The 26,523-nt window shown below is 39.5% G+C and overlaps 1 protein-coding gene across 3 annotated transcripts in view; it reads right to left on the bottom strand.

Annotated features, from left to right (window-relative positions):
* Positions 1-26,523, bottom strand: part of SPTBN1 (spectrin beta, non-erythrocytic 1) — a 193,287-nt gene that overhangs the window by 133,096 nt on the left and 33,668 nt on the right. For all 3 annotated transcript variants that reach the window (XM_077134232.1, XM_077134231.1, XM_077134234.1), the window contains exon 2: positions 5,312-5,506. In XM_077134232.1, the coding sequence (XP_076990347.1) occupies positions 5,312-5,459 (148 nt within the window). In that variant the 5' untranslated portion in view covers positions 5,460-5,506. The remainder of the gene's footprint in view (positions 1-5,311; positions 5,507-26,523) is intronic.

Here is a 26,523-nt window from a genome sequence, read left to right as displayed (position 1 = left end):
GTTTTATGTTTGTTTAAAATAAAATGCTGATTCCCCAGAAAGTTCTGCTTATTTTGAATCACGTTATTCATTACTGCACTTCACATATTACTGAGGCATTTTGGTCAGAAGTCAGGAATGAGGGTATGACATCATGAGATGTGGAAAATTATTTACAGAATACATAGAAGTTACTTCACAGTGTGCTCCCTCCTCAAGGCTGCCTGGGCACGGCATGACCTCTTTGCTACTCAATATGATAGACTAAAGGCTCTTCTCATCTTCCTTCTGAACTCGAAACAGCAATACTATGAAATGGGGGGAAATAAGTATAGTGAGTGGTTTGGAGATGTATGTACCCCAGAAAAACATGTTCTTAACCTTAAGCCATTCCTGTGGGTGTGAACCTATTGTAAATATGACCTTCTGATGAGGTTACTTCAGTTAAGGCATGTTTTAGTTTGCTAAAGCTAACAAAATATATCATACTAGAAATGGGTCAGATTTTACAACGGGGATTTATTAACTTGCAAGTTTACAGTTCTGAGGTCATGAAAACGTCCGAATTAAGGCATCAATAATCAATAAGCTTAATCCCTGAAGCTAACAGGTGATGCTCAGGAACTCTGTCACCTGGCCAGGCACATGACCACTGGTCATTCCCTTCTCTCCTGGGTTTCACTGCTTCCAGCTTCTGTTTGTAGTGCCTTCCTCTCTGTTTCTGTTGTTTTTCTGTTTTCTGTGTGTTCCCTCTTAGCTTCTCAGGCTTTTCTCTCTGAACTTCTCTGACTTTTTTCTGTCTCTTATAGAGGGCTCTAGTAAGAGGATTAAAACCTACCCTGAATGAGGTGGGTCACATCTCAAGTTAAGCTCCCACTCACCAAAAGACCCTACTTACAATATAGTCTACACCCACAAGAATGGATTAGCTTGAAGAACATGCTTTTCTGGCCTAAATACAGCTTCAAGCCATCACAAAGCATGGCCCAACTCAATCAGGAAGGGTCTTAATTCTATGACTAAGTTTTCTATAAGCAGAACGAAAATCAGACAGAGGGAAAGCTACAGGAAGCACAAAGCTAAAACTCAACAGAACCCAGAAGAGAAGGGAGAGGCCATCACGTGCACTGCCACGTGACACAGTAGTCAAGAGCCAAGGATCAAGAACAGACAGCCTCCTGACTACCAGACTTTGTGAAAACAGCATCGCCTTGATAACACCTTGATTTGGACTTCTCCTAGCCTCAAAACCATGAGTCAATAAATTCCCACTGTTTAAACCACCCCACTGCATGGTATTAACTTCAGCAACAAGAAAACTAAAACATACAGCGCATCATGTTTTCACTTCACATTCAGTTTTAGCCATAACATATACATGTTGCTAGCATCTTTGGAATGTAAATATATATTAATGTGTAATATGCAGCCAAAGTCAACACTAATTCTACTTACTTTAGTAAAGTACACCTAAGTCTTAAATCTTTAAAAACTGAAGATGTGAGAGACTCCCTCCTCACCCAAATCTGTATGAGGGGGGGGAAGCTTTCAGATGAATCTTTTCTCTACCTTTTAGAAAAAGGTTTTCAGTCTCATCAGGAGATGCTCTAGTCTGATTAGAAAGATAGGAGAGTACAGTCCCCTGTGCTTCCTCTTTGGCATCAATCTGATGTTTCTCGCTATTAAGGAGCAGGATGGGATGATGAGTGACTGAGATCTGAGACAGACTAAAATTCAAGCGGAAAATTTAAAGAGCATGCAAACATTCAAAGCTCACTGGGCAATGCAAATGACCCAACTCCAACCTTGTTCATTTCTGTGAGCACAATCTAGCAATTGGCAGGTGATCACAGGCCTGATTTCTATGTTTAAAAATTTGACATGTTACTCACTACAGTAGGGAAACCATCATGCATGAAATATCAGACTCTTAGTCAGTTAAAACCAAATTTTAGTAGTGAAGAAGAAGGGTAAAGAAAAGTAAAATAAAATCAAGAAGATGGATTATTAGAACTCACAGAAAGCATCTGTGTGTTGTGTGTGGTGTGTGTAAACTATAGCCTAATAATAAAAATATATCTGCAGACTGGGTGAAAATTTATAGCACTTATACCCCACCCTATTTCCCCAGAGAAACATATGTTTAAAGCTATTTAATAAAGACACATCATGGTGGCTGCGTTTATCAATATAAGCGGTATACACCATAAAAGGATAGATTCCTGTGTTATTTTCTTTTGTAAATCTATCTCAGAATTTGGACTAAAGTCAAGAGAAGATGAAATATCTTCTTGTATACCTTACAGGTATATAAGAAATTTGATAAGTATATTTCTATTGCTCTAGAGAACCTAATCCACTTTGGAACATGCATTTAACACTATGACAGCACGCCTTCATGGTGGGCCTGTCACTACACTCCCCTGCAAGGGACAGGAAGATACTTCCTTTTCCTCGAATGCAGGTGGTCAGCCTTCCATACCACCCCCACATTGAAGTGTGTCTTTAAGACATTCTGTTGCATCCGATACTTTACTTCTTCCCAGACTAAGGCTGGGTCTAGATAAATGGTCTTAGTCCCCTCAAGGAAGTACAGACCACTATCAGTACTCTACAGCAGTCTGCGTCAGCATACCTAGGAACCTGAGGAAAATTCAAGTTTTCATACCTCATTCCAGACCTACTTGACCAGAAACTTGGGATGGACCAGCAATCTGCTTGTTAAATAAGCCCTCCAGCTGAATCTAATACATGTTCAAATTCCAGCACTGTGGAATTCAACTCTCAGCACTGTGGAATTGTTCTCTTATCCTGCTATCAGGATATGCTTTCTTAGAGGCACTGAGATTTTTTTCAGTTCCACAGAACAAAGAAGTAAGATTATTTCCTCCATTACCCAGTCTGCAAACAGTGGCTTTTTTGGATCTTATGGTTGCAGTGAAAGGAATTTTTTTTTTTAACAATATCATTTAGTCTGGAGGCAACACCTATTCTTTTCAGTACTTGTCATGGTTACTTGTGATTTTTTCTAGGCCAAAGGGTGCATTCCCGAATCTTCCAAAATATTTTTAACACATTTAAATTACCCTACTGTCAGTACTCCACAATGAGCTTTGAATCATATTTCTATTTTACGGAATACAGACAATAATACAGTATATATTTTGGAGTCAGTTGGCGTTCAGCCGCTTACCAGTAATGTCATCTTGAACAAATTACTTAATTTCACTGTGCTTTAGTTTCCTCATCTACACACTGTAGATAGTAACCCCCTCATATGGTTGTTACAGGATTGACTGATAATATATATAATGCATTTAGGACTGTCCCTGGTACAGTGTAAGCATCATATTAAGTGTCACTTAGATCAAATACAGGGAAAATATGCTGGAAAATGTTAGCACAATTGATTAATACTAAAGACAACTGGGGGCTCTCCTCCAGAACTTTGGGGGAAAAAAATCCACAGGGCAAGGAACTGCTTTGCAATTTGCAAATAAAACTGTCCTTAAAGGGAAGATAATACATGGTAATTTGAGATCACAGAGCAAATGACTTATGATCAAAAGTGATTGGCCATCACCTACCATACCAGTTTAAAGATCTAAATGAAGATTCAAGAAGATTTAAAGTATATATCAATCCTCTAGCAGAAGCCAGGATCATGGTTTCCATAAGGTCCTACGTTGATGAATGAGCTATAAAATAGAGTTCCAATTCAAGAGTGACTGATAACTGATTAATCATTCATTTATGCCCCCAAAGTAGGCAAGCTCAAGACAGATCTTTAAATTACCACCATTCACAACACAAATTATCCTAAGGTAGCTAATTTGTCCATAAGCATTTAGTTGGCTGTATCCCCAACATCCATTCCCCTCTTCCCTCTTCCTGTTGTATTCCAAATTCTCCAGCCAAGATGCTTGGATAAGACAGATCCAATTTTCACTCCAGGGGTGCGTCCTAATTAGCTGAAGTCAGTCAACATATCCTATTCAGGGACCCATAGGGAGGGAGGTTCAGAGAGAGGTATGTGACCCCAGTCAGGTCCATCAGGGCAGTAGGACTGATTCTAGGACGATGGTGAAAATAATAAGAAAGCAGATGTGCTCTATTCTGCAAGACATCCATAAGACCCAAGAGACCCTGAAACCTGGGGCAGCTATCTTGGACCTACAGGGGTAGAAGCTGCCTGAGGACAGAGTCCACACTAGTAAGTAAAATCAGAAAGTGGATTTAAAAAAACAAGTTCTGGTTACACCATTTAAGCCTAGGAGAAAGTCTTGTTTAAAGGCTGAATACTTCATTGAGACCAAAAAATTCTCCTTGCCATTCAAGCTACTTTAGGTTAGGTTTCCTTTTGCTTGCAATCAAGAGAATCCTAAATGATACATACTTCAAAATCAGATTCTATTATATATGTAATATAAATGTGAGATATTCATAATGAACAGTAAACTTAATTGGTTGAGTCATGACTTCAATATGTATCTTAATCCAAGTCATTAGGGAAAAAATGTGATGAACCTACTTTTCTCACTTGGAAAAACATAACAATTTCATTTGAAATCCATAACAATTTCATTTGAAATCTCAAAGTACAGATGCAAGACTTTGAATACATTCCACTCTGATTCATAAATTAAATACTGCTGAGTATTCATGGTGACAGAACACTTATCTGGTTTTCCAGGCAATTTCAGCATAGAATACTCCCCTCATTCCCACCAGGACTCATCAGGACCCATCATGAAGGTGTGCTTCTAGGTATTCCACAGCAATAAGGGAGACAGAAATCCCAAAGATGCATTCCCACTAAGTTTAATGAATCAACAGCTAACTTATCTGATAGAGCATTAAATGTAGCCTCACCAGACTAATCGATTGCTTTTCAGATCTAAAGCCCTCGCATGTGGACACCAACTAATCTTGGTCATTCTAAGTACTATACAGTTAACAGGTAAGGTCAATTAACGTATCACAAGCACTACGTATACATGTTAGTTTGTACATTTTTTTTGTATAAGATATAGCATGTTCAATATTTTGAAATTCAGAATTCTAGGCAAGCATGATACAATTACATAGGGCAAGTCTTTCTGAATTTCTGTAAAAATCACTATGCTCTCAATCATTTAGCCTGTTAGGATTGACAACTCTCCAAATATGGAATTGGCTCCCTTACAAAATGGTCACTGCCTCTACTGGAAAATGTTAAAACATAGGTGAGATGACCTTCAGACAGCATAGCCATAATGGGAAGTGGCTGGATGATTTTAAAGGGGACTTGAAAGCAGCTGCACCCCTGGGATGGGGTATGAAGAAGACTTACCTGCCAGAGCCTTGATGCGGGACCGCTCAAAGAGTCGCGCGGAGCTGTTCTCATTGTCCCAGTCATCCACGTCCCAGCGGTTGTTGACATCGCTGTATTGCTGTTGGATCTCAATGTTGTCGTAGTCTGTGGCTACTGTGGTCGTCATCTTGAACTATCTCAGCTGCTCCTCCACATCAGCTCCTTCTTAGAGGTCTGCAAGGGAGAAAAAGAAAACCTACTGAGGTGTTCAAATGAGTACAGTCCCCAGGAAACATACTGAGATAAAGGGGAGCAGATAGTAGAACAATTTGTGCATTGCAATGTCAAGGACAGATCCTCTGCAGTCAGTCAAGGCTGGTTCTGAACTTCGGCACTGCCTCATAACTTGTGTGGCCAAGTTACTTAACATCTCTGAGCCTCAGTTTCCCCAACTACTACAGTGGGAGGACTACATATTGCTAAAAGGAACGAATGAGATGATGGTCACTCAACAAATAATGGGTTTCTTCCTACTTTCTAAAGTTTAGTCTCTAGTTTTAAAGTTTTCTCACAGAGCTGGATCAATTCCTATTTGGAGCTTCTGAATGAACGCATTTATTTCTATTGTATCATCAAAAATTATCACCTTTCACCTTCTAGAGATTCAGAAATGTTAGATGAGGGAACAGATTATTTTATCTAAACATCTCACATTACATAATAGAAAGCTGAGGTCTACGATTAAATGAGAAAGTACATGTATAGCATCAAGGACAGTTCCAGCACATATAGCAGCTGTTCAATAAATAAAGTCTGTAATTATTTATATTATTGTGTTATTACAACTTGTACTACCAACATCAGCACCCACTCCTCAGGTCCCAACCAGGTCCCAGTGTTTTTCAGGGATAAATGTGAAATAGGAACCTAGGCCTCAGCTTTTGGTCCACTTTATCATGGTGCCCTCAGAGAATCAAAAGAAGGATGTTTACGTACAGCTTCTCCTATCAGTATAGCTATTATTCACTCATTCAACCACAATATACTGAGAGCTTACTATGTGTCTGACACTAAGCCAGATGCTAGGGATATAAAAGCAATTAAAATAATGATCCTGCTCCTAGTGAAGTTGGCATTCTAATAGGAGGAGTTGGGCAAAAGAGCACACAAGATAATCTAATGACCATAAAATGAAAGTAGAGTGATGTCATAGGGGGTGAGTGGTGACGATTTTGGATCTGGTGGTCAGGAAAGGTCTCTCTGTGCTAGTATTTAAACTGGCATCTCAGTATGAAAAAGAAATAGGTCGCACACAGATCATGAGGAATAGCATTCCAGGCAGAGGAAAACAGTGTAAAGGCACCAGGTAAGAAAAGGCATGGCATGTTAGAGGAACAAAGAGAAGGCCAGTGTTCTGGGGTCTGTGGGCAGGGGGACGGAGATGAGGCTGGAGAGGTAAGAGGCAAGACTACCTAGGGTTCTGTCAACCCGAGTAAGGAGTCTGGCCTTCAATCTAAGTATGATGGGATTTGCAGGATTTTCAGCAAATAACTGACATAATTGGGGCTATGCTTTTAAAAGTTCACCCCTGAATCCCCTGATACTGTGTCACACTTTAGGGACACCCAAATCAATAGGCCATGCCCTCAATCACAAGGCTTACTCCTGTGAAGCTTATGTAGGTAGCAGAGAAGCTTAGCCTACCCATAGGCATGCCTAAGCGTTTCTTCCGGAGGACCTCTTTTGTGGCTCAGATGTGGCCTCACTCTCTCTAAGCCCAACTCAGAAAATGAAATCATTGCCCTCCCCTCTATGTGGGACATGTCATCCAGGGGTGAAAATATCCCTGGCGACATGGGAGATGACTCCCAGGGATGAATTTAGACCTGGTACCATGGGATCAACAATTCCATCCTGACCAAAAGGGGAAAAGAAGTGTAACTAATAAAGTATCAGTGGCAGAAAGAGTTCAAATAGAGTGGAGAGGCTACTCGGAAGGTTGCTCTTACGCAAGCTTCAGTTAGAGATTGCTACCTATCATAACCTACCAACCCCCAATCAGGACCATTCCAGTCAATCCTAAAGAACACCTAGGGCAATATATAAGATTCCACAAGGGTTCCACGCCCTAGAGTAACTTTCCAGAAACCTACAATCCTCAGATGGGTCCCTGGCCCAGATAAGGCTAGCCCAGCCTCTCCAGAACATCTCTCTACTACATATTAGTGACAGACCCTTCCAATATCAAAAATTTAGAATGACCATAGCCCAAACACCCTTAAAGAAAGGGACAGAAAGGTCGAAGGTGATGGTGGAGTTATATAGAGAAGATAGGACTTAACAAATGAATATGAATCCTGAATCATTAAATTGGTATCTCTATTAGTCTCCAGTATTTTAGAACAGCTAGAAGTAAACGCCTAAAATTGTGGAATTCTGACCCATGTCAAACTCTGAAATACGTTCTATAACTAATTGTAATGTTGTGCTTTGAAATTTATAGATTTTTGTATATATGTTATTTTTCACAAAAAAAGAAGGAAAAAAGTCAATTGTGGTGATAAAAAATATTTAAGTCCTCCAGCCTCCTATATTATGGGCAGCTAGAAGGAAAAATATGAGAAGATTGCATGGTAGCCCATGACAAACTCTGGGATTTGTCCTGTAAGAACTTATGGAAGAGTGCTTTGAAAACTATTGCTTTCTCATTTCTTTACTATGTACGTATGTTATACTATACAATAAAAAAAGTTAAAAAAAAAAAAAAGTTCACCCATGGTGCTCTGTGAAAGTTAGATTATCGGAGGTAAGAACAGAAGCAGGGGCCAGTCAGGGGGTTACCCTAGAGGTGGTGGGGGCCGGTCAGCCGAGGTGTTAAGAAATGGATGTGCTTTGGAGAGAGAGTTGCCAGGACTTGCTGAAGACCTGAAGCAATAGGGAATTGTTGTTTTAATCAGGTTGTGCTTGATTCCTTGGCTGTGGTTAAACTCCTGCACATTTTAAATTTCACAACAGTGACTCAGGCCCCCTCAGCTTTCCCAAGCCACCTGAGTAAGTTATGTTAATCTGCAAATTTAATAAGAAGGGGAAAAAGTCTCACCCCACCCCCCTTTTTACTGGTAGGAAGATGTCTTGATAGAAAAGATGTTTGCTCTCCCCACCCTCATTCTGTTGTCTCAAGTTTTAAAAATCCATTATGAGATTTTGATTCTGGGATGCTCATTTAGTAAAAGCCTCATTAAATGTATACCAACAATGTGCAAACAGACTAGATTTAGCAAGCCTACTTACTAGCTTGTATACTAAGAAAACACCAGACCACCACCCAGCAATGATCACTCAAGAGTTGATTTTTTTCCTTCACATGTCATAATGCAAAGAAATTTTTTAAAAGCCACATATGAAGTAGAAAAAAAAATTTCTCTTGGGCTTCAAATGAAGCTTTCCTCAAGCTTTACACACAACCTCCTGTCACATGTAACCAGGTTTCCATGGTAAACAAATAAAGCTGAAACAAATGAACAGCACCTTTTAAACAATGACACAAGTACAGAACTGCCTCGTTGGTTACTAGCTGTTTTCCCACATGCCACCCAAGAGCACTGCTCAATACAGCTTCTGTGTTCCTATGGAACCCACCTTTCTTCAAACAGAAAATTCTTAGATGGGAGCAAAATCTTGGATTCCTATCAAGCAGATATAATCAATCCCAACCACATAAATCCATTGTAATTTTAACATCTATATTAGCAATGTAATTACAAAACTTTAGAAAAAAAAAATTCAGAAACCTAATCCAAAAAATGCATTCTACAGAATGATCTTACAGTTGCTCTCACATTCAGAGAGTCATAACACCCTTCAAAAAATAAATAATATTGTGGTTTACCACTAGGCTTTGGAGGCGGTTCGTTTTCTTAACTATGTCAATATCAAAGACTTTTGTCCAATTCAACCTGTTGGATACCATGTCTAGGAAAATAATGTGGACATGACATCAATGCCAAATTTCTGAAGGTATAGCAAGTAGGCTTTAACCCAACTCAAGGTGAAACCCAAGGATGGCATGCCTCTCTCCAGAATCGTTTTGGCTATTTGGTGCCACCTGCTGACTGATGAGAATTATGCCACACCACGGCCTCCAGGACAGCCACCAATCCAGCCACCACCCACTGCTTCCAACTCAGGCGCCTGCAGCCCTTTCCCCCTGTTAATCTCTCTCTCCCAGTAACTCATCCCCCAAATCACTACCGCTTCCCCAAAATGCCTCAACAGGCAAGTGCTAATTCTTTTCTTTAGTTTAAAATAATTCAGAGAACTTGAGCACTTTTTCCTAAGAGTTCTTCTTTTAATAACATCATGATTGATCCTCAAAACAAAGGTGAATGTGAAGCAAAAGAACCTAGTATTGTGTGTCCAGAAGAAATATCAAGGCAGTGAGTTATGTTCTTCATTCAACTGCTTCACTTAAGGGTCTAGAATTTTAATATCAAGGACATTTTTTTCCTTCATTATTCTCCTGTCCTAAGACATTTGTTCTTGTCAAACAGTTGCTTTCATAGTGATAGAATTCTTTTATTTTCAGGACAATTTCTGAAAAAAAAACCCAGGCCTCATTCCCAGCTTGGCCATCATGAAGGCTTCTTCTAGACAACCAATAACAAAAACAATCCGAGGGTGGAGAGCAGTCAGAGTCAAGGAAAGACATGCAAGAGCGGACCCACGGCATGGAAATTCCAGAAAATTCAGCATGTTACAAACTCAATTATTCTCTACCCCCCTTCAACAAGGAACCGTGCCAGCTGTGGGGGTTTAAATCACACATAGAGGTGTCCCCAGGAGGTTATCTATAAATGGATGGATTTTCCTAAGGTGCATGTCCCAGTGGCCATGAAGCAGTCCATGCTTCTTAGATGGGAAGATAAAGAGGAGACTAGAGGGGAAGCCTGGCCATCCTGGAGCTTTGCCTGGTGGCTGCGGCATTAGGAAAGCTTGAGAGGACCATGCAGGGTTGGCAGAAGGCACGGCAATCTCCCCTTCCTCCCTGAGAAGGGCCATCACAGTCTCCACTGGCTCAGGGAGGGCCAAGATTCTGAGTTGATTTCCACACCAGGAGCTCATTAAATAATCCTTGAATGCTTAAACAAATAGAAGTTAATACCCTGTGTGTCAGAGGACATTACACCCATGTTCTTAGTGTTACATTTTGAGAGACAGCTAAAAGTGCACATCCACCTTCCCTGCTCCCCATCCAACATGTATACCTATACACATATACATATATGCCTGCGGGTATACAACCCCCACCCCTGTATACATATATGTACATCAAGAAGGATCAAAAAAGCCAAGGCCTCCTCAAATTACTCTTCTCTAGTAACATGTCCTACAAACTGGCATTTTCCAAAAGAAGCAAATGGCAAAAGCTTTACCATTTTCAATAAGTAAACACCAATTTTATTTCTTCAAAGAAGACAGAAAAGAATAAGGAAACTATTATCCTACCCTATAAGGCAACGAGGTTCCTACGAGGTCATAATCGTCAGGAAAGAAACTGGGGCGCCACCATTCCAAGTGCTAGAAATATTCTGTTAGTTCCCATCTACATTATTTAAAATTCTGAAAGTCAACACCCCTGGTCCAGCAACAGAGTTCTACAGCTTCCCAAGTTGCCAAATCTATTTTCCGTATCATACAGTATCAGATAAATTCAGATGTTATGCTCTTTACAGTTATTCTCTGTATGGTGTCCCCAAGCTTCCTCCAATAGCCCTCTTCTTTCACTCCACAACATTTCCTGGGAACATTACCCACCCCAGTCTTTGACTCCTGCCCTGTGCTGACAGCTACACTCAACCAGCTTCAGCCAGACCCTGTCCTGCTCCCTAGACAGCAAAGTGAGGTTCTACCTGAACAATCACCAACTCAGTCTGTCTAAAACCAAACTCAGAATTCCTCCCTCCGAGCTCTGCTTTTCCTCCTACTCTGTTGCTCCCTCACTGAATAGTTTCCTCACTTCTCCTAGTTACCCCAGCCAGACATGTTGGACTCACCCTCATTTCTTCCTTTTCCCCCTACATTTAGGCCCCAAGGTTGCTTTCTGTATCTCCTGAATATCTCATATCTTAGCTCAAGCAAAGGTTTCTATTTCAAGGGACTAACCTCTAATTTTAACCCCCTAATCCATTCCCCAACATTGCCACCAGAGGGACCTTTCTAAAATGCAATTCCATTCATTTCATTCCCTGCTCCCCCCTGCCCCCCCATCTCCACCCCTAGAGAAAACCAGCCAGGGGCTGTCTCCCTGTAACTTCAGAATAATGTCCAGAACCTTTAGAATAACAGGAACCTTCATGAGGGGCCCTGCCCATCTTTCCAGCCTGATGTCATTACTCCTGTCCAATCTCATGTAAGGTCTTGTATCTCCTGGGGGAAAAGTGATACTCTTGTTTCACCCCCACATCTCCTATCTGCAACTCCTAAACTCAGGTATCACATCTGGGCAACCTCTCCTAATCCTTTCACCTCTATCATCACCATCACCGGGTATGAATTAAATAACCTTAGTTAATGGGCATATGTACTCCCTCCCAGATACCTTAGCATTCTTCGGACCTATCATTAATCCTCTCATTGTAAGACTGTCTCATAGCTCAGGTTATGTCCCCATTGCCAAGTCTTTTTATCTCCCAACTCCTAACACAGTGCTTAGATACATTAAGTGCTTGCTAATTTGTTTGTGGGCTGGTTGGGCTGGGTGGGAGGCTGGTGGGCAGAGGAATGGATATTAAGGAAAGGTGGTTATAGGGTCAATGTCAATTTAAGCCATCATTCTGGTACTACAGCTACCAGTCACAAAGCCCGAAACACATATTCTTGTTTGCTATGTAGATCTGGCACGCACTCTGCTTTCAAGGACGTCACAAAAAAGGTGCTTCTTATACATATATTAAAATTTAATTTTGCATTTTTTAATTTAGTATCTACTCATGAAAATAACTTATGTTTTGCTAACTGAGACTTCAGAAAGTATAGCATCAAGTGGAGAAGAAATGAATTTCCATTGAAACTGCACATGCACATACACAAACTTCTTTTATTCCCAATCTTTTTTTTTAATTTTTAATGATACAACAACATATAAGCACATACATTCTTAACATACAAACATTTAATATATGGTGTAAAATCAGTGGTTGATTTTATATATATATATAAATTTATATATATATATAAATTTATATATATGTAGTTGTATATTCATCATCATGATTATTTTTTAGAACATTTGCATCACCCCAGGAAAAGAAATAAAAAGAAAACAGAAAAAACTCATATATACCACACCCCTTACCCCTCCCTCTCATTGGCCACTAGTATTTCCATCTATCCAATATAAATATTTTTAAATTTTAACATTTGTTTTCCCTATCACTTATTTATTTTTAATCCATATGTTTTACTCATCTGTCCATACCATAGATAAAAGGAGCATCAGACGCAAAGTTTTCACAATCACACAGTCACATTGCAGAAGCTGTATCATAATACAATCATCTTCAAGAAACATGGCTACTGGAACATAGCTCTACACTTTAAGGCACTTCCCTGTAGCCTTAATACACCTTAATCTAAAACGGGGATATCTATATAATGCATAGGAATAACCTCGAGGATAATCTCTTGACTCTATTTGAAATAACCTCCAGGATAACCTCTTGACTCTATTTGAAATCTCTCAGCCATTGACAATTTATTTTGTCTCATTTCTCTCTTCCCCCTTTTGGTCAAGAAGGTTTTCTCAATCCCTTGATGCTGAGTCCCAGCTCATTGTAGGATTTCTGTCCCACGTTGCCAGGGAGGTTTACACCCCTGGGAGTCATGTCCCACGTAGAGAGGGGGAGGGCAATGAGTCCGTTTGCTGTGTAGGCTGAGAGAGAGATAGGCCACATCTGAGCAACAAAAGAGGTTCTCTGGGGATGACTCTTAGGCCTCATTTTAAGTAGGCTTAGTCTATCCTTTGTGAGTGTAAGTTTCATAGGAACAAACCCCAAGATTGGGGGCTTGGCCTATTGATTTGGTTGTTCTCACTGCTTGCAAGAATATAAGGAGTTCTCCAAATGGGAAAGTTGAATTTTCCCCCTTTCTTGCCATTCCCCCAAGGGGACTTTGTACATACTTTTTTATTCACTGTTCAAATCTCTCTGGGATTTATCTGGACAAATCTACAAAATCTCATGCTCTATTCAAGGTTCCATGTACTTGTGGTATTCAATTAAACTGTCCATATAAGTTAGTTTAGGAAATACACTAGTCAAAATATAAATTTTGGGGCGGGCCACGGTGACTCAGCAGGCAGAGTTTTCACTTGCCATGCTGGAGACCCAGGTTCAATTTCTGGTACCTGCCCATGCAAAAAAAAAAAAAATAAATATATATATATACACACACACACACATATAATATATAATACATTATATATATATATATATATATATACATTTTGTACCAAATAAACATTTTTGCTTTAGTTTCACACATAAGTTAAAATTTTAAAATATGAATTACCATCTATTTTCAACACCCTGCAATATTGACATTCCTTTGTGCTTTCTCAGGCAAAAACATTTTTTAATTTGCACATTTAGTCACTATCATTGTATACTCTAGGCATTCCTAGATTATACCATCTCACTCTTTATCATCTATCTTTCCTTCTGGTTTCATTTGTGCCCCAGCCCTCCTCCCTTTATCATTCTCACATTCAGCTTCATTCGGTGTACTAATATTACTGTGCTACAATTAGGAAGTATTGTCCTATCCATTTCTGAATTTTCACAATCAGTCCTGTTGTACAATCTATATCCCTTCAGCTTCAATTACCCAATATCTACCATATTTCTATCTCCTGATGGCCTCTGTTCTTAACTGAAATTCCCCAAGTTTATTAATGTTAGCGCAAATCACTGGGACCATACAGTATTTATCCTTTCATTTCTGACTAATCTCACTCAGCATAATTTCGTCAAAGTTCATCCATGTTGTTATATGCTCCATGACTTTATTCAGTCTTACCCGTGTAATATTCTATCATATGTATATACCACAGCTTGTTTAGCCACTTGTCTGTTGGACATCTGGGCTGATTTCATCTCTTGGAAATTGTAAATAATGCTGCTATAAACACTGGTGTGCAAATGTCTGTTTGTGTCCTTGCCTTCATGTCCTCTGAACAGATACCTAGCAAATGGTATTGCCGGATCATATGGGAATTCTATACTTAGCTTCCTAAGGGACTGCCAAACTGCATTCCACAGCGGTTGTACCATTTGACATTCTTACCAACAGTGGATAAGTGTGCCTCTTTCTTTACATCCTCTCTAGCACTTGTTGTTTTCTGTTTTATTGATAATGGCCATTTTGTTGGGGGTGAGATGGCATCTCACTGTGGTTTCGATTTACGTTTCCCTAATAGCCAGGGAAATTCAGCATCTTTTCATGTGCCTTTTAGCCATTTGTATTTCCTCTTCTGAGAAGTGTCTGTTCATGTCTTTTACCCATTTTGTAACTGGGTTGTTTGTCTTCTTGTTTTTGAGCTGAACAATCTCTTTATTTAATTCCCAATCTTAATTGAAGGCTGAAATAAATAAAAATGAAGACAGTGACCAACATGTGCCAATCCTTTTTGAGGAGGAAAACCAAATGCTAACAATTACTTTGGCAGAATTCACAGACCCAAGTGTTCTGCAACACCTAAAATCCTCCCACTCTACTGATAAAAGACTTGAGAAAGCATACACTGACCACTGGTGTGCTATCAAAAACAAACAAACAAACAAAAAAGTCCTGCTCAGGACTTTGAAGGGACCAATGTGAGTACCTGAAAATTTCAAGACCTGAGAGAGTTCTGCCATAACCCTCTCAACGATTCAGTCACCAAAAAGCAAGAGACTTACACACCGATTACAATTTGCCTGCTGAGGCGTTGTGCAGCATGTGTAAAACAGCCAATAAAGAGGAATGTCTGCAAGAATCCACATCCAGAACCACTGTGATAAAGAAACCCTGTTAACCTACTGTTACGCATGTCCACAGAGCTAATTCCACGAAATGATTACAGAGTCCATTCTAAATATTCAAAGTTTTCTTTTCTGTTCACAAATATCAACGTATATGATAGTTAGCAACATAAGAAAAGTTACATGCATATAGTGTCTTATTATTCACCTTTAAAATGATCCAGGTTCCCTGTAGTTTTACACTATATTCACCTCTACTTTACTTCTACTATATGAAAAGCATGGTAAAACTGAACAAATTTTGCCAAAATTCATAGAATCAGATGGACCATTTGAGAGGGAAGAGTCCTCCGATGCCTATTTAATTCAATTTCATTATTAAGGTGGTCTTCAAATACTCTAGAACTAGACTAACTTTTTTCTGTTTTATTTATCAGTGTCAGGATACACTGAAATATCCCACTATAATTGTGGCTTTATCAGATTTTCCTTATAAACCTCTGGGTACAAACAAGATTATGACTATTTTATCCTCTCAGGGGGTTGTTAACATTATGGAATATTCTGTTTAATCCCTGTTAACATATCTTGCTGTTAATCTTATTTCGATTGATAGTAATATGCTCCTGGTACATCTCTGTCCATCTCACTCTTTAACGTTCTTGAGTCATTCTGTTTTAGCTCTTTTATTTTTTTAAAATCCAATGTAAGAGTCTCTATCAGAAAATGGGTAAGTATAATCCTTTTATGTTTATTAGAATTATTGCCATATTTGTGCCAACTTGTTTTGTGCTTTCTATCTTAATTAACGAAAGTGTGGAAACTATGGTCCAAAGTGTTAAACCATTGGATGAAGTTACTCAGCTATGAACCCAGCATCAATATCTTTGTCATTGTTGAAACCAGAGCTGTAAGAACTCAATCTAATCCTTAAAATGCAGAGCTGATGAATCAAACAAAGAAAACTAACACTATAAAAACAACTTAATTTTTGATGGCTTTACTTTATGCCAGGCTTTCTCATTCAGTCTTTCCCAGCAAATTTTTCAGCTAGATATGGAGTCACCCCCAGAAAGTCTCTTTTGTTGCTCAGTTGTGGCCTCTCTCTCTAAGCCAACTTGGCAGGTGAATCCATTGCTCTCCCCCCTGCTACGTGGGACATGACTCTCAGGGGTATAAATCTCCCTAGCTATGCGGGACCTCACTCCCAGAGCCAGGCCCCAGCATCATAGGAATGAGAAAGGTTTCTTTACCAAAAGGGGGAAGAGAGAAATTAGAATAAAGTCTCAGTGGCTGGGAGACTTCAAACAGTCATGAGGTTATCCTGACACATTATATATGTATCCCTTTTTAGTTTATGGTATATTCGAGCGGCTAGAGGGAAGACCTGAAACTGCTGAACTGTGTTCCAGGGAGCTTTGATTCTTAAAGAAGACTATAACACTTTTTTTTCCCTTCTATCATTTTTTAACTAATATATACTATATAGTCACGTACAATGTAAATCATACAAAGTATACAATCAATGGTTCACAATGTCATCATATATGATATAGCTGAGCATTTATCATCATAGCCGACTTTTCTTTCTTGTGAAAAAATAACATATCAAAAAATCAGTAAATTTCAAAGCACATTGTAACAATTAGTTGCAGAACAGATTTCAGAGTTTGGTAAAGGTTATAATTACACCATTTTAGGTTTTTATTTCTAGCTGCTCTACGATATTGGAGACTAAAAGAAATATCAGTATAATGATTCGGCACTCATACTCATTTGTTAAACCCTACCTTCTCTGTATAACTCCACCATTACCTTTGATCTTTCTCCCACTCTTTAGGGGTATTTGGGCCATATTCATTCTAGCTTTTTCATGTTGGAAGGGGCTGTCTATAATATGACATAGGGGGATGGAACTAGCTGATATTCTGGAGAGGCTGCTCCCTCTGCATTTCAGGACTTATCTGGTCCCGGGACACATCTGGAGGTTGTAGGTTTCTGGAAAGTTACCCAAGACAGAACCTTTGCAGAATCTTATACATTGCCCTAAGTGTTCTTTAGGATTGGCAGGAATGGTTTTGGTTGGTGTTTGGCAAGTTATGATAGGTAGAGCAATGTCTAAGTGAAGCTTGCATAAGAGTGACCCCCAGAGTAGCCTCTCAGCTCTATTTGAACACTCTCAGCCACGGATACCTTATCTGTTACACTTCTTTCCCCATTTTAGTCAGGATGGCAGTGTAGATCCCATGGTGCCAGGGCCAGGCCCATCCCTGAACTATATACCTTTTACAATGTGACACTTTGATTGTGGAAACCTTGTGTCTGATGTTCCTTTTATCCAGGGTATGGACAGATGAGTAAAAAATAAGAAGAAGAATAAGGGGGAGATAAAGGGTAAAAACTGGGTAGACTGAAATACAGTGGGTCAATGAGAAAGGGAGAGGTAAGGTGTACAGAATGTATGCGTTTTCTTTTTACTTCTTTTTCTGGAACAATGCAAATATTCTAAAAATGATCATGGTGAAGAATACACAACTATGATGCTATCGTAAGCCATCAATTACATAATATGGTTGGACTGTATGTGTGTGGATAGTTCTCAATTAAAAAAAATTTACAGATGAATAAACTGAAGCTTTGACTGTGGAGACACAGCAAGGAAATGAAAACATTAGGAGGATTCGAACCAAGTATGTGTAACTCCTAAATACTAGCTTTAAATCCATAAATTAGCCTGCCTTCTGAGACACAGCCCTTTAACGGTGGTTTATATCAGAAAAATATCTAATGGACCCAAGGTTCTTAAACAAAGGAGAAAATAGACTAGCTCCCTTCAAAGTCTAATTACTGCCTCAGGCAGCAATCCATGCCTCCTTGCTTATGTATGCTTAATGGGGGCACTACTGCCCCAGAGTGGGGGGAGGGGCTACTCTTTTTACTGTAAGCACAGGCATAAAATATCTGTGGTATTAAAATTTCATGAGTGTGCCATTAGGAAAAATGTCTGAAAGACTCCTGGTGGGGGAATGGAATAACAGGAGGGAAGAAAAGGTTGAGAAGCACTGTGCAGGCCAAGGAGAAAACGCTTCTCTCTTTTAAGGCAATGAAGACCTGAAGGCAGGCCTTAGATGACAAGGACATGAAGAACACATTTCTTTGCAGCAAAGAATTAGAATTTCATATACGATGGGTTCCAGTCATCATATCTCTGACATAAAAACTCACAGTGGGCTACTCTCCCCAAACACCAAAGTGCATACTTTAGGAGAGCAGTGAAGGTTCGGCCACACAACGCTGAAAGACTAAAATGTCTATTAAAAGCCTTCCTTTGATTAAAAATAAATAAATAATAGGGGGAAGAAATGTTACAATAAATTTAGTAGATTGAAATGCTAGTGAGCAATGAAAGGGAGGGGTAAGTGGGATGGTATGCATGGATTTTTTTCTGTTTTCTTTTTACTTCCTTTTCTGAATTGATGCAAATGTCCTAAGAAATTATCATGATGATGAATATTCAACTATGTGATGATATTGTGACTTATTGATTATATATCAAGAATGGAATGATCATATGGTAAGAATGTTTGTGTTTGTATAGTGTTATGCTGAATTAAAAAAAAAAAAAGCCTTCCTTTTGGGGGTGCAAGGGTAGTTCAGTGGTAGAATTCTCGCCTGCCAGGCCGGAGACCCAGGTTTGATTTCCAGTCCATACACGTCCCCCCACCCCACCCCTGAAAAAAACAAACAAAAATTCAACAAACGGTGCTGCAATAATGGGATACTCACACAGAAAAATAATGAAATGTGACCCCACCATACAGCATACAAATAAAAATTTAAAATACAATTTAAAAAGCCTTCCTTTCCTTCCCCATATTCAGGAATAACCTCTTTCTTACATAGATGAAAAACACCTCTTGATGGTTGGTTCTGACTTTACAAACAACAAAGTTTTAGGGAGAAATTTTGTTTTATTTAAAATGGGCTAGTTAAACTAGGCTCTATTGTTTGGAGGAGCAAAATGACTCCATATTATTATGGAAATTAATTACTTTAAAATACGTAGTCACAAGTGGGAAATACACTGAACATAATCAATTTTATTTTAAAAGAGTCTATTAAAAAGATCCTATTGCCATTGTGTAAGAACTTACTGTTATACAGTATGACCATTTCTACAACAAGGAACAATCTATTATAGAGGGAAAAATCTGAGCATCTCCCTTTTTCCCACATTTTACAGAGCAAACTGCACAAGGAAGAGTGAAATTACAAATGGATCTAAATTGGAGTGTCATATACTTGTAAATAAAAGGAAACTTCTTACTATACTACATAGAAACTTATACTTGTTTACTGTTTGTACATTAAAATTTCAAAGTACCTTGCTTCATTAATTTCTCTGCCTATATATGAAACCACCTAAATTATAAGTTTACATGCCTATTATTTTTTAAAATCAGCTTTATTCTGAAAGTAGATCAAAAGTCAGTTTTCCTGCATTCATTTAAAAACTTCAAAACCTCTTAACTTGAACCAAGCTAAACTTTTTAGAAATAATTCCTACTAATTTCACGGCTACCCTCACAACTTAAAATGAGTTAAAGCCAATGCTCATTTCTGTACTACTTACAGAAAAGAGCAATTAAGTTGAAATCATTAACTAAATACAGACCTAATATCATGGTCTTGTGTCAATGTGAGGTTTCTGAGTCACTATAAATAACTATTGGGGGCTTACACCTCCTTTTGGCCAGTTTTGAATTACAATGGAGTGCAGTTCTAATGGTACTGCTATCAAAATGCCAGTCCTGGGTTTCAGTGAGTTTGGGATTTTACTGCCTTATTCTTTGTGAAATTTCATAAGTCAGTAGCATACGTCCTAACAAAAAAGGGGCAATACTGTGCTTTCTACTTGAATGTGGCTTTTACTCCTAGAGTAGCTCAGAATCAGAATTCTTTGCATTTCTCCATTTATCAAATAAAAATGTATATCTCAAATATCTGGGATAAGGATCAAATGAGAGAAATACGTAAAACCACATCAAAAAGAAACACGGTACCGAACGATGTAACACACACACTGTCTCAGGGCTAAGAAGGGCTGGTACATCTATTTGTTCGGTTCACGTCTATCCTGCTGGCACCAAGCACGGTGACTGAGCTACACAAGTGCTCAAAATCTGCTGTGAAATGAATCGGTGAAATGGAAGGCAGAGGGAGCAGAGTTACCACATAGCAATTGAACTCTGAAACAAAATGCTTCCTTCTACCTAAATAATATGTACCCTGGACCCCAATAAAATTCTCACTTTTATATGGAGACAACCTTCTCTTTTTATTCAGAATCATTTGGCAAAGACTGAATTTTTATGACATCTCTTTTCAACTGTCACAAAAATGAGGAGTCACATATTTGGATAGGAACGAACTAACCACAAATTTCATAATCTCTGTTAGATTTACATTACAATATATTTACTTTAAATACAGACATATTTTAAGAAATATACTTTAAGAATCGCTTTCCTTAGCCCAAAGATCTAAGACTTCGGCTGTTCAAGGATACTCAAATTACCAGAGGTTTAAATATCATTCATTAAATTTTCTACGGACAGCAGTTCAAATAACTCTCACCGGCTGGGTTGCTACTTCAGCAGCAAGCCTTACCCCACTGTATGTGTGGTGAATGTTTTTCAAACATACTTAGAAAATAGTCAACTATGGTATTTGAAAAGAAGTGATGTCATTCCCAGAAAAATGATTCAAATAATTATCACTGCAACATGATCAAACCTCTATTACTAAACTTCGTTTAGACCTATCAATCTGGTGGGGGGAGGGGGATGTCACTGGTGAAGAATATATACAGGCTGGATTTCATCAGATTCACCATACTACTCGACTCCAAAGGTGCTCAATATCTAGCTTGGTAACAAAGAGCAGTTAAAATAAATGTGGATTTACTTGGGCTCTTCAGAATATTAAAACACTAGCATATAGAAAAATAAGCTACTGTGTTTAAAATATTACCATAAGTTTAGAAAAACAGAGGAGCTCTCTGATTTATAGTAGCACGAGTTTATCATAGGTGACCGGCCACAGGTAAGGAGATCAGAAGCCAGACTGTAATCCAACCAACTACGCCACGCTGCCCAACAGCCAAGGAGGACGCCTTGCCCACAGTTCCCAGAAAGACACAGGATAATACACAGGCCACGTGGACCTGCATTTCAAATGTAATGGTCTCAAGCTCTATAGCTAAAGTTACTTCAAGATGAAAACGAGACTTACTTAGCTAGTGAACTCCTCAATCCAGTTCAAGAGCAAAAGAAACCAGCAACTTTTCTTGTTCCCCCAATAGGGAGAGAGTGGGCTTTAGAAGAAAAAGAACCAGCATATCTACACCTTTCTGAATTTCTTAAAAGCTCCCTGGTGTTACGATTTTGGAAACTGCATTTTTGAACTCCTTTCCTGAACAAAATCAAACATGTACCATTCATCTCCTTGAAAAAGGTTATTAATAAATCAGTTTTCTACTTCCCAAAATATCTACAGCATAGCATGCACTCTGTTTTTTTCTGCCCTAGATGCTTTGAGTTAGCTGCTTCTTTTGTCAAAATCAGTAGCAGAGTGAACTGGATGACAGGGTGATTTAGGGCATTTGGATGGTACCAAGTTCTGCTAGCATTCTCTATTCCACTCAGAGAGACAATCAGGGACTGGGCGCCCAGCAGCGGCTGGATTTTGAGTTGTGTCTGAATGAACCATAAAGCTATCTTTGGTGCCATTAAAATCCAATCCCATGATTTTACAGAAAAGCATGAACTATACTGTATACTGTATAGTCACCTAAGACATAACCAACGCTTTTGACTGTCCTAAAACTGTTTTTTACAATTATAAAACTATTTAACTGATCTGGAGTCTAGGCTTACTGAAGGAGCACCAGAAGAAACCACACTAAACAAAGGTTACAAACATATTATTGATATAAGGCCTTTTATTTAAAAGGACAAATGAGGGAAGAGGAAGAAGAAAAAGCAATCCTGTCCCATTCAAGGACCCGTATTTAAGGAAGGCTTTCTAATCTCACTACCAAAGGTAAGGTGACCTCTCAGTAAATCTGTGATTTTAAAGATCGAAACAACAGGTAAATGAGAACCAGGTCAGCCTAAATGTGACTTTCTGTAGAAAGGCTCTCCTGAAATCCCTCTTCCCCACCCCAGACCAAGTGCCTCCTTTATATACCCTTGATGGTCTATATTTTCTCTTCACGGCATGTACAGCATGTAATTACCTATGTAATTATGTTAAAATGACCATCTTGTTTTTTATACTGATGTCTTTATAAATTCTTAGGCATTTCTCTCTTTTTCATCAGTGCATCCTTAGGGCCCTGTACAAAGCCTAGAATACTGCAGAGACTTGTTAAATATTTAAAGAATAAACTTGATAACTCAAAAATGTTTCATCTTAGAAGAGTAATGCAAGCATTATCCCTACCAAACCTGCTACGATATGAAGAAAAATTCTCCAACTTATCCAATGGTAAAACCATCCAACGGTAAGATAAAAATTAAATAAGGAAAAAAAAACCTAAGATAAGCCCCTGAATGATCTTGAAATGTCTACATTTTATTTTTTACAAGATTCATCACATTATAATTGTTAACTTCTCTGAGAGACCATAGGAGGAACTTCAAAGGGTAAGTGAGAAATGAATGGGAATTCTGTCTAAATCACAGAGGTTACTGTCTCCAGACAAAGTTTCAGCTCTAGCAGTTCACTGCTGGATGAACAACCTCACTCAAAGGGGCTACAGGGCAGTGGGTAAGGTCCACCGACACTGCACAGGCTCAGTCAACACTCTCATCAGCGCTCAGAAAGCATATTGATTGCAGCTGAGGACCCACTCAGAGAAGGCACTAAAAAATATTCAAGCATGCATTTACATTTAGATTTTTTAAATAAGATACCCAAAGTTAGAGGAGGTAAAAACTGACAGCAGTTCAAAGAAAATATGGCAAACCCAACAGGAAGTAACAGCAGGTATTTAACAAGCTAGTGTCATGTGGGGTGATTTTCATGGGTTAAAAATGAAGTTACCAACCCAGGGTACTGACTAACTCAAGAGTGTCCAGAACAGGACAGCCAGGCGATAAGTCAGGGAGACCTCGCCCAGGAGGACAGTGGAAGAAGCTAGGAACCTGTAGGGGAACCTATTGAAGGGCACCTGCCAACCATCTTCAAGTAGCCTCAGGAGCTCTCTGCACAGGTGTTGGCACAGACTCCCAGGCAGGCAGCGGAAGCAGCAATTTCACACTGCTCGGGATTACGAGGGGCTGTGTAACAACTACAGCTCTCCAAAAATGTGGAGCGCGGGCCAGAGAGTAGGGAGCATACCGGCATCACCCAAGAAGTTCACACAGGGGGAGGATTACTGTTGGACAGGGAAACTACGAATGGGATTCAAGTGCTGTGTGGGAAGCCAGACTCCCTGTTTGGCTTCCAAGATCCCTCCAACTATGAGCTGGTTAACCACAAAGTATTCACCATTCTTGTGATCCACTACGCCACAGACAGTAATCCAGACCTCGTTCCCACATTGTGCCTCATCCTTTCTCTTTGATGGGGCTCAGAGGATATTTGAAAGAATGGTTCTTCTATTCCTATTTTTAACTGAATCTCTATTATTTTAATTATAACCATTCTTTGTTGGGGTATTTTTATGTTAAGAAAGTATTTGGATTCCCTTTATAAAGAAAAGCATTCTTCTGCAAACATCCATAAACATTTTCATCAAGTTTCACGACTCCGCTGAAAAAATGGACAAAAGTTTTAAAAACAGTTTTCACCTTCTGATGAAACCATTAATTTTAGATACACCTTCCTTACTTTCTTTCTGATCAGATTTTTGCTCTAATGGAGGGGATCTGAACCCATCAGTCCCACCAAGTCTACTTAAAAATCAATGCACACACTAATCATTAGTCATTCTGTACCATTTTGTACCATTTTGCACCTAACACTCTGGTTGGGTTTTCTGAGTATCCCTCAGAAAGGGATACTCAGAAGACAAGATGGTGAGGAAACCCAACCAGAGTACCCAACCTGGAAGGTGAGGAATTTGTTTTGTTATGGTTGTTTTAAGTGGAGTTCCCACAACGGAAATGTTCTCATCTCACTCATTTTTAATAGGTAAATCCTGATATCACCAACATGTTTCCAAAGTGAACCAAAACATTTGGAAGTACCAAGAAAGTATGTGAAGATCATTCAACATAGCCACACTCTGCTATGGATGAAGACAAGTTAGGCATTTAGCCATTTCTCAGTCAGAAGTTAGTTGGTTTTGCCTTTGGATGATGGACATGTTTTTGATACTGTTACGTTGCTCAAAAAGAGTTGATATGTCCAAAGACTAGTGAGGAAAAACTTGTTTTTTTTCCTGAAACCTGAGACCAGTCAGACATGAGAAAATGATCTACGAAAGGATGGCTATTCTCACACTCAAGGATATGCCTTGTTTTTAACCCTTGGACACTCTTCAATTCTTCCAAATCCCTCAGATCTTCAAGGGTGTGTGATTAGGGGGGAAGGACATTAATCCTTAAAGGGGCCTGTGACAAAAAGAACTCTCCAAACCACCTCGTCCTGCACTGGGCCTGCATAAGGAAAGACAGATAGGATGCAGGTCCCCTTAGTTTTGACTGCGAGGGGCACTGAGCAAGGTGGGCAAAGAGACCCCTGACATTACATTTAGTTTTCCATGGACAGGAAGGCAGCCATCTGCTTATTCAGGAAGACGGCCAAGTTCCATGAGATCATTCTCACATTTCCAAATGCAGTATCCAAAGAAATTGAGTGTAATACATCAGAATGGAGACAGCAGTCTTGGGGACAAGTCAGAAGAGATGACCAAGGTCCAAACATACTTTATTTTTTTAAATAAGCTCAATAATGTAAGCTCCACACGGCAAAAGGATTTTTTTTAAGCCTAAGGATCACTGACCTGGAGACTAAAACTACATCCTGTTGTTAAAAACCCTCTTCGTGTGAAATCCCAGAGTGAATATACAGTCAGGGAACATCAGTTCTCCCTGGCTTCCCTCATGACTACAGAGGGAACGCGGGAGCGACAGCAAGTGCATTCTTCTCTGAGGTGAGCTGGCTGTTCTGTTTGCTCCGGCGTCTGAGCAGACTCCCTCTGGGCACTCGAGGGCAAAGCCAACAAGCGCTGGCCCTCTTCAGGCAGACTGCTCACCACTCAGACTCTCCAGGGTAGCTCCAGAAGTCTCCAGCTAACCAGCTCAACCGGCTTTACAAAAGAAGGATGAAGTACCTCCCTTTCCCCTTGGTCTCAACATACATTCCAAAAGGAAAAAAAGAAAAACAAAACACAGCAAAGCCAGAGTTTGCCCTTGGTTTTGCACTGAGATAGATTTTTCATTAGAACATTTCTTCTGACCTCAGGCTAGGTCTGTTAATCTTTCTCTATGTACAGAACATTGCAGGAAAGGCAGGCGAGGGAGCTGTCACCCATGCATACATAGCCGGCCTCAAAATGTACCCTCCCAAAGTGAATACTTATTTCATTTCATCTAAATGGCATGAACTATCTCCCTTCTCTTCCATATCTCTATTGTCAGAAATAGATGTTGATGTCAGGAGCAGCCTTGTCTGATGTAAACCAAGCCCTCATGGAGGCCGGAGACTGGGGGTAGAGGGGAAGGCAGGTAATGCTACCCTGCTCTCCTGGCCATCCCACAGTGCTAAATCAATGCCAGCTGCCCATTACAGCCTACATTCCTTAGGTCCTTGTAACCGGCTCCTGACAAGACTAACAAAGTTTCACCACCAGCTTCCAGAAGATAGCAGGGGTAAGGCTTTCTTTCCAGGCAAGCAGAAAACCTCCAGGCTCCCCTGAAATTGCCACTCTTGAGGAGCACACTTGCACTTGTCCTGCTGTGCAGAGCTGAAACACTGTATTTGCAGATTTTGTAAGAAGGGTTCAGCCAGAGGGTAGTCCTTCTTGAAATGTAGTTCCCAAAACATTAGTGGATATTTTTCAAAATGCAGGAAGCACACCACAGAAAATTCTTTCTGTAATACACGGTTTTTAAGTGGTATCAAAGCAGCCTTGAAAATCTATGGTTTGGGGTAGGATGGATAGGTGAGATGTCCCTGGAGGTGGGGAATGATTTCTGCAGTCCCCAAAATGGTCAAACC

Source organism: Tamandua tetradactyla, chromosome 17 (assembly GCF_023851605.1).
Source record: "Tamandua tetradactyla isolate mTamTet1 chromosome 17, mTamTet1.pri, whole genome shotgun sequence".
In the NCBI taxonomy this organism is placed as follows: Eukaryota; Metazoa; Chordata; class Mammalia; order Pilosa; family Myrmecophagidae; genus Tamandua; species Tamandua tetradactyla.
The sequence above is the reverse complement of the archived record's forward strand: the minus strand, read 5'-3'. Positions and strand labels throughout refer to the sequence as shown.